At 38.0% G+C, this 9,835-nt stretch overlaps 1 protein-coding gene across 1 annotated transcript; it reads left to right on the top strand.

Moving 5' to 3' along the window:
• The first annotated feature begins 4,443 nt into the window (after positions 1 to 4,443).
• Positions 4,444 to 9,280, top strand: marc1 (mitochondrial amidoxime reducing component 1). Its single transcript, XM_030718909.1, has 7 exons — positions 4,444 to 4,723; positions 6,199 to 6,369; positions 6,676 to 6,838; positions 6,949 to 7,092; positions 7,407 to 7,468; positions 7,641 to 7,712; positions 8,660 to 9,280. Exons 1-7 carry the CDS (start codon positions 4,473 to 4,475, stop codon positions 8,784 to 8,786), a joined length of 990 nt encoding a protein of 329 aa, XP_030574769.1. The 5' UTR covers positions 4,444 to 4,472; the 3' UTR covers positions 8,787 to 9,280.
• Positions 9,281 to 9,835: the final 555 nt, after the last annotated feature.

Genomic DNA, 9,835 nt, shown 5'->3' with positions numbered 1-9,835 from the left:
CCCCACCCCCGGAGGGGAAAATGAGTATTGTTTCCTATGATGCATCTACTAAGCATCTCAGACAACTTAGTTTTTACCATAATGATGAAAGTGAGAAAGTGACAGTATTCTCAGTGGTTTATATTTATTATGATTTTAGTATTTCTTATTCCTGGTTCTTACTTAAACATTTGCAAGTCACTAAGGCTCATATGCACCACCATTAAGATCTACTGAGACCTGGTAATTATGTTCTCTAGAACTTGTGCTTTCGGGGGATTCATGCCACCCAAAGGGGGCTGAGGGGCAGCAGTAGCAGATGACAGTATTTAATGTTTTTTTTGCTCAGTCATTGAAAGCATCTTCTCTTAAATTTGGTTTAAAAATGAAATTGATCCAATCCAGGTTCTGGATTTGCAGGCTACTTGAATTTAACACGAGAAACTCTGTTTACATTCATAAAACAAAAAGTTATTTTAGTTCAACTTTTTAAGCCTTGGAAAATTATGGGCGTGGACAATAGGACCTGTGTGTTATCTCGGTGTTTCAGTGTTTGGAGAGTGACATGACTGTGAGATGGACGTTTAAATCTGCCGGGAGCAGGGTTTACTGTGCCCAGCACCACTTGTTTAATTTAGTGTCACTCTGGAAATAAAATGAATGTCACAAATTATTGAGGATTGGGTTGTTTTGTTTTTTTCTTTTAATTTTTTTTCTTTTTTGGCTTAGGAGGGAAATCAGGCACACTGTTTTATCTAAGCCTGGGTCTGATCTCATCTGTGTCATTGAAATTGACCGTTTGCGGGGGATGGAAATAAATAAGTGCTGTTTGCACATGGTAATGGAAGAAAAACAATGATTATGATCTTTTGTCTCTGCAAATAGTCAAATGTACATTTCATGCCTGTATTGCATCATGTTGCAATAGCACAAAGGTGTCTTTGTTTCTTGCTGTTTTCTAAGGCTAAATTAGTACTTGAACACTTAAAGAGTACTTGAATTTTTTTTTTTTTTTTTACATAACCTGCCAAGGATTGTATGTACAATTGAGACTATTCATTTGTCTGGCAATACAAATCCCTCTAATCAAATCTACTGGTAATATTGTACTGTTTTACCCCACTATACAAAAACATAACAACCATAGCAACATTGAAAACTTGAATATTTTATCCAATAAATGACTATCACTGAGTTTTAAATGTTGTTTTCCTGGATGTCCTGATCACAGAATCACCATCTACAGGCCATATAGGCTTTAATCATGTGATTTTACGATCTCCATGCTGTTTAGCAACATGTGCTGTGTGAAAAGGAAAAAAAAATCCTGCTGAATGTATAGAAATGACTGTTTGGTCCAGATGGTTTCCCCCTGGGAATTCTGACTTCAGTCCAGTTCTGGACAACCTACAGCAGGTTAGTCACGAGCGAAAGTTTGGCGGCGCATCGTTATGTCATGTTTTGTGGTATATGTGTCAAAATAACACGAACGCTTCACTTTGAAGAAGGTATTGATGTTTGAGCTACCAGAACACCACGAATATTGTTTTCTTAATTTTAATAATATTATTTGGCTATGACAGACCAATAATAGAAAGTGTTACCAACTGTTTCCTTGGCAATATGTGTCATCGTTAACTGAAGTCTTAAACCACCATTTTCATGAATGAATATAGTTCCAAGGAGGCCAGACACTGGTTGCTTTAACTCTTAATACATTATTGGTTCTGCAAAACAGTGCAGTGTCTAAAATGAGAAAGTCTAAAATGAGAAAGTCTTAACATTTACTATTGTTTTAACCAAGAAAGGAATCAAAGAAAAATTATAAATAACCCCCGGGGCTGAATCCACAACATCAAAACTGGACTAGCATATAGCTTTATGATTGTTTTTCTTATTTGCAATAGTGCAGTAGAATAAAATGCTACATGCAGAAGTAGGGGTTTTCAGATCTTTGGGATTATTATTGCTTGTACAAGTCCAAATTATATATATATATATATATATATATATATATATATATATATATATATATATATATATATATATATATATATATTTATTTATTTATTTATTTATTTATTTTTTTAATCTATTATAAATACACGGCATATATAGTACTCTGCAGAAGTCTTTCTGTATTTTTTGCTTCCAAGGAGCTAGACATTCTTGTAATTTTTTAAACTGGTCTTTAACAATAGTTTTCCAGGCTCTGAAGCTCTTTCAAAGTTTTTCTTTGGACATTGGCTGCATTTTCACAAATTTTCAGTGCAGTTCTTATGCTTGACTATTTTCAGAGGGATATTTTTTTGTTTGTTTGTTAAGCCGCTTAAGACTGACCTATGAATCATTCAAGCATAAAAAGGCACCTAACTCAAAGGATGAACCGGTGTTGTGGCTGCACATAACAGACAACTTAGCAAAAAGCCTATTTTAAATTATATCTTTAGGCCCTCACTAGCGGTTACTGGCAGCCTGTTGCCAAAAACACATCATTTGTTCCCATTTCTTTAGCTATTAGCAGCAAACTTGGCATGTCTCAGCATTTTGTGTAGTGTGTACTTAAAGTTTTTGAGGAAACTGGACAAGTGGAGGACAGAAAAAGAAGTTACAGTCCTAAAATATTATCTACCACAGATGAACAGTATCTGAAAGTCATGTCCTTAAGAAACAGGGAAAAAAATTCAGCAAAGATCTGACACAGGAGCTGTTCACTGAAGACTCATCAGAAATGGTCTCACTGGAAGGGTGGCTTCTTAAGGAAGGGAAACAGGAAGAAAAGGCTGAGGTATTACACAAGAACCGGACTGAAAATCAGTGGCAACAGGTCTCATAGAGTGATGAATCCAAATTGGAAATTTGGTTCAAATGGACTTACAGAGGAGGGTAGTAGAGGGGCACAACAATGAGCGTCTACAAGCATCTGTAAAACAGGTGGAGGCTCTGTCATGGTTTGGCGCTGCATTTCAGCCAGTAGTGTTGGAAATCTTGTCAAAACTGATGGAATTATGGAGAAAAAAGAAAAGAAAATATATTAATCTACTATGCATCTGGAAAGCCTCTCACTGGCAAAAGCTTAATGATCCCAAACACACTGCCAATGCAGTAACAGAAAAACACCCAAGAGCCTCCCAAGAACTGCCTTCAATATTACTGAGGCAATGTGGGATCATTTTAATAGAGAACAGAGCAAAAGGCAGCCAACATCCAAAGAAGAGCTTTGAATGTCCTTTAAGAAGCCTGGAGAACTATTCCTGAAGACTACTTAAAGAAATTACCAGAAGGCCACCTAAAAGAGTTCAGACTGTGTTTAAGAATAAAGGTGGTCATACCAAAAGTTGACTTTCAAGCTCTTTAGATGTGTGTCTGCATTTTTCAATTAATCTTTTCATCCATTCCTCATTTTCCCAGCAAAATATAAAGAAATGACGGGTGGTTCAAAAGTGGTTAGCACAGTCGCTTTACAGCATGACGGTTCCTGTTTATATCTGCTGGTCAGGTCCCTCTGATTTATCTTGAGCCGTGTTGTTATATTTCTACATTGGAAACCACTGGCTTGTATGATTTTATGTGAAAGCAATGTTCCAATTTTCCAAGATGAAGCACCATTAAAGTGGATTAGAAGCCAAATAACAGGAGACAAATCATTTTTAGTTACAAATGTATAAAAACACAAATTGCTTAAGGCACCAAGAATGGAATTGATACATCAAAGTGTGCTGAGGGCAATTAGGACTGTATCTCGTTATCAAGATTTGCCTGCTATTGGAACATCAAACCAGCTTGTATAGCCTGGCCCCTTGCCTGTGAATCTGCCCTCAGCCATTAGACATGAAGCACAGAAAAGCAACAGAAGGACTATCCATTTGACAAATCCCTGTATTGACCCCCCGTGGCTGGAGCATCTGCTGTTTTCTACTTTGGCCATAGACCTGAGTATCTATGTCAAAGACAAAAATAGTTTCACTGAGAAGGTCAGCTATGACCTTACGTCACTTGGTTTCTTCTCCTGTTTCTGGAAAAATTCTGAGCAGGTTAAAACTGAAGGTGTACTTCATATATCGCTGCCAATTAGACAGATGGTCTAAAGTGCTCTTGGTGTTTATGTGATTTTTTTTTTTTTCTATGTTATATATTTTCCAACATAATATTTATTTGACAGACTGAATGTAAAAAACTTACCACGGGCCTCTTAAAGTTACAGGTTATGGAAAAGAAGGAAAATTTGTGACGCATGATGTTGGAAAACTGAGAGGTCTGCAGTAAAATATATAGTAAATTTGTGGTAAGCTGTGAAAACAAAATGAAAGAAGCTGTCCTTGCTGGGTCATGAAGGCGCCCAATCAGTCGGAGCAGCTGAAATATATCATGTTAATAAATCTGTTTTCCTGCAGCGTGCTGCTGATTACCCAGTGTCTCTGAACGTTGCACACAGGGGCTGCTGTCACTTTAACAAAAGTTCAAAGTCCTAAAAAACTCTTCGAGGGGACAAAATGGATGTGAGAAAGCTGGCTGCGGACGCGCTGGCCCAAAATAAGAAAGCCGCTCTTCTGATCGGCGGAGCCGGCGTTGCAATTCTGGGACTCGGTCTTGGATATAAATACCTGCGAAAACCAGAAAAAGCTGTTCGTGTGGGCGTCGTGTCGCAGCTCCTCATTCACCCTCTCAAGTCTGGCAAAGCGGTGCCTGTGGCGCTCGCAGAGTGCCAGAAAATGGGGCTCAAGTTCGGAGAGCTGCAGGACCGGTGAGTGTTGCGCACAGGAAAAAAAAAAATAACAAAACAAACAAAAACACTGTGGCACTGTTACGTACTTCTACAATTTAGTCAAATTAAGCATATTTACTGTTGTAAGCAGGCTCCTTATTGCAGGTCTCCTGTTTATAGAGACGGGTTTATGCGCTCATATAAATCATAACAGCTCACTGAATTTTCAGTTTTCACGCGCTTTTGTGTTTGTGAATGAATTTTATGTTTTTTCCCATGGAGCCTCCCCGTGTCACCTGTTCATTCATTCATTCATTCATTCATTCATTCATTCATTCATTCATTCATTTTCTTATTTAAAGAAATTCTGGAAACACGTCTTGTACAGAAGCCCCAGATGATAATAACTTTATTTTATTCTAAGTGTCTCTGCGGAAACCTGGGCAAATGTGGTGGCAACATGGATAGTGATTGTGCAGTGACAGTTCAAGGGGGGACTGTCAGGATGGTCACAGGTGTGAGGTGTATAAATGTTTGAAGTGTATGTGAAGCGATGGTTAAAGTTTAACTCAAGCAAGCACATTACATCTGCACCTAAGTATCCATAGACATCAAAGGCGGGAGGGGTCATAGGATTATAAAATCACCTGAGCTGCCATTTCAGTGAGAGTGGGAAACATATGTGCAAGTCCCACACTCACAAGGTGTCCTAACACTACTTTGAATGCACAGACTAGTATGCAGTTCAGAGTTTTATGTTCTAAGTGTTGATTAATGTTGAACTAATATTGATAATTCTAAATAGTATGTATAAGGATTTTTTTTTTAATGATACAGCAGAGAGGACACTGTTTAAAGTTTGTAATGGTTATATAATAAATCCAAACAGTTCCAGAAAGTTTGTTCCAATTTGACTTTCAGTAAAATATTTCAGTCATTATGGCTGTTATGTTTCCCGTCTTTGTTAAAGCAGGATGTGATATTGAGTGATAGCAGATGAGTTTTCTCCAAAACCGAGTTGTAAAACCTAAAAATTACACTCCCTGCTTTCTGTAACATTAATTAAGGATGTCAGATAGGCTATTTATGTTCTAAATAGAGTTCAGAATTCGGTATAGGTGTTTAGTATGAGGGAATTCTTACTGTGAAGGTGTGAAATAATTCCTAATTTTTCATATCTTATGACTCTATGAATGCATGTGATACTAGTGCTATCTTGCATCAGTCTTTCTGGTTGCTTTAAATTGTAAGAAAACATTTTGCAAAAATACCCAGAACAATTATCAACCAGTGGATAAAAATAAATTGTGCTGTAAATCTGGGATTTCTGTATGAGTCAGTTTCTCCATGGCAACCTGTGATGTCACTGATCTTGTTATCTGTTATTCCCTTTCTTTTAATATTGTCTTGAGCCTGTGTGAGCTCAGTATGCAGGGTTATTTGCCAAATTATGGAATGCCAAATGGTGCAGATGGAGGAAATCCACCTTATTTGTGTATTTTTTTTGTTTGCAGACACTGGATGATGGTGACAGAGGACGGTCACATGGTGACGGGCAGACAAGAGCCTCGTCTGGTTTTGGTGTCTCTGACCTGCGAGGGAAGTCAGGTTTGCTTGAATGCACCAAACATGGAGGAGTTGAGGTTCCCCATCAAACAGCCCGACAACCCCGTACTCAACTGCAGGTTCAACATCTACCTTTAATTTGGACTCCTCAGTTGTCTCTTAGTAAATAACTCAGTAATTTTTTTTTGTCAATTTTGACAAAGTTTCACACTATGTCTTATATGGCAAAATTATGAAATGATGGCATTTTAAATCCAAAGTTTAGTTTGGTATGATATAAACTGAATCTAGACTGATTGGTGAATAAATACCAAACAATTGGTGGCCTTTGTTTCCAGCTCCGTTTTCAGATTTGCATAAATGCTTGTTGTTGTTTTATTGTTTTTTTTTGTTGTTGTGTTTTTGGGTGTTTTTGGATCCTATAGAGTGTTTGGGGCTGACATTCAGGGCCGGGATTGTGGCGACAAAGTGTCTCACTGGCTCACTCGTTACTTTGGAGCAGAGAAAACTTATCACCTGGTGCACTTTGAACCTCACATGAGGCCCAGAAAACCAGTCGACAAAGAGGCTGCTTACCAAAAATTTGAGGTAATGATCTCCATGCATCGTAGTTTATTTTTCCTGCCAGATTTTAATTCTTAAACTTCATGCCATTTCCGAGCCTTAAGATCCTTATACCGTTGTGATGTGTTATCCAGCCTGTGGCCTTCCCAGATTTTGGACCTGTGATGCTGTTATCGGAGGCCTCCGTTAAAGATCTCAGCAGCAAGTTAGAGAAGGCCGTCACTGTGGAGCGCTTCCGCCCAAACATTGTGATAAGTGACTGTGAACCATTCGATGAGGTGTGTTGTTCAGTCTTTGTCATCAAGAATCACATCTACAAAGGCTCATACCTACTGATTCCTCTCTTTGTCCACAAGCTTGCATAAACAAATAAAAGCATACCAGACGAGCAAAGATTAGAGCCAGTAAAGGTCTTAAAAATAATAAATCATATGTCTCTCCGTACTACTGTTTTTTGGGCTTTTGTTTTATCCTGGCTGAAAAATGATCATTTGGTCCTTTTCACTTGTGACTAATAACTCACCCTTTTCAGTGTGAACAGCGTGGACTAAATTTATCTCCAACTCCAAAACCAACTGCTTTGCTTTTTCAGGATTCGTGGGAAGAGCTCCAGATTGGCAGTGTGCGACTGCAGCGTGTAATGTCATGTGGAAGGTAACACTGGTGGATGCTTCGTGCAGATTTTAATCAGAGACAGAAGCAGTTCATTTTACCAACAAAAGTAAATTCAAAGCAGCACTGTTGGACTTCGGGGTTAAAGTTAGTAAGTTAAAATTATTTATGGGTGCATGGATGCAAACTTGGCTGTAAATTTTGTTTTTGCTAGATGTATTTTCACCACAGTTGACCCTGAAACGGGTATAATCAGCAGAAAAGAGCCTCTGGAGACCCTGAAAAGGTAAACTTTACTTCAGCATTATTATTATTATTATTATTATTATTATTATTATTATTATTGTCAAAGTGTTTTTGTTTTTGCTTTTTTCATTTTTGGGAATCCTTTTTTGAGTAATGTTATGTTTCTATGTATAATCACTGGCTGCTTTGTTAGGTACACCTGTTCAACTGCTAGTTAATGTATCTAATCAGCCAATCACAGGGAAATTCAGTGCATTTAGGCTTGTAGACATGGTAAAGACAACCTGAAGCTCAAAGTGAACATCAGAATGGGGGAGAAAGGTGTTTTTTGAATGTGGTTGTTCTTCCAGACAGGCTGGTCTGAGTATTTCAGAAACTGTTGATCTACTGAGATTTTTTTTTTCCAGCAACCAGCTCCAAGGTTTGCAGAGAATGGTCCAAAAAAAAAAGAAAATATCCAGTGACAAAAAAGCCTTGTTGATACCAGAGGTCGGAGGAGAATATCCAGATTACTTTGTCGCTAATAGAAAGGCAACAGTAACCATAATGACCACTCGTTACAACCAAAGTATGCAGAAAGCATCAAAGCATTAAACCATGAAGCAGATGGCCTACAGTAGGCACACAAGAGACCACTCCTGTCAGCCAAAAATAGGAAACTGAGGCTACAATTGACATGGGCTCACCAAAATTAGACATTAAAAGATTGGAAAAATATTGGGGGGAGTGGGGGGGCATGAAAGCATGAACCCATCCTGCTTTCCATCAGCATTTCAGGTAGATGCTGTATTGGTTTGGGAAATATTTTCTTGGCATACTTCAGGTCCCTTAGGGCCAACTGAAGAATAAAGGCCATTCTGAAGGAAAAAGGGGGTCCAACCTAGTACCAGTAAGATGTACCTAATAAAGTTGCAAGTGAGTGTGTGTTGTAACCTCACAGCAGTCTATCTTCCTGTCAGTCACACCTAAATATTTTTGAACTCACAGCTATCGCCTGTGCAAACCGTCCGAGAAGCACATCCACAAAACTGCTCCACTGTTTGGACAGCTGCACAACGTGAAGAAGACGGGGATCTTTCAGGTTGGTGATGCGGTATACAAGATCACCCGTTGATACGAGTCGAAGAGGGGGCAAACCTGACGGCAAAACATTCAGAAGTCAGGAGGGGGTTTCTGATAAAAGCATACTGTGCAAGACCACGCTCAAGAAAGCACTTATATACATGCAGTATAAGTAAACTGTAAATGAATAGATCAACAGTGTTGTAAGAAGATATTTCAAATGGACAGACAAATCCGCTGAACTGCTTCACACATTAATCAGTAGTATTAAGCATGTGGGCCTTTCTTTTTTTTTTTTTTTTTGTTTTGTTTTCATTTTCAATCCACTTGACTACCTCTTAACAAAACCTGAATTAAACACAATGCTAACATCTCTTCATTATTCCAGCTGGTTATTGAATCCTGAAATAATCATTTTGTTATTGAAGAAAGAAATAAAATTGCCTGAAGTCTTTGTAATATAATGCTTCCTGAATGAACAGGGCAGAGATGCACTGCTGTACTTTGATCACCTCTGGTATTAAAAGTTGCAAAACAATTTGTAAATTATCTGTCTCACTGCTCCTAATTGTTTTTTAATTCATATACTGCAATGAACATCCTCCCTTCCACATCCCCTTTTTTTCCATTGTCATGTTTTGCTATTTTGTATTTTTTATAAAGGACAAGCCTAATTTCACATTGTAAATTTTATAGTTATTAAAATTTATTAAAAGTTCTTAGTCTCATTCTCAGGCGGATAAAATGGTAATTAAAGACAAGTTAGATAAATGTATTTCAGACCAAGATTCACAGGCTGGGTTTTCATACTTTGTCACATACTGTATATGTTTAAAGACAATAATCACTACTTTAAAATTAAATAAAAGAAATCTTGCCTATTCTGTATCATCACTCCACGTAAACATTTTGCTGTTGGCTCAAAACTTATGTTTAAAAATGACTGTGATGCAGTGGGCAGTGATGGAAAATGGAGATCTTTCAAATAACCTGTTCACCTCCATTTTAAACCAGCAGGTGAATAAGTTGCTCATGTGGCTGGGCAGATTTGGGTCTCTCTATCCCCACATTTTGGAGTCCCATGAGTCTGCATATCCAGTT

The sequence above is a fragment of the Archocentrus centrarchus genome, chromosome 22, assembly GCF_007364275.1.
Source record: "Archocentrus centrarchus isolate MPI-CPG fArcCen1 chromosome 22, fArcCen1, whole genome shotgun sequence".
NCBI classification, from domain to species: Eukaryota; Metazoa; Chordata; class Actinopteri; order Cichliformes; family Cichlidae; genus Archocentrus; species Archocentrus centrarchus.
This window is presented reverse-complemented; position numbering and strand designations above follow the sequence as displayed.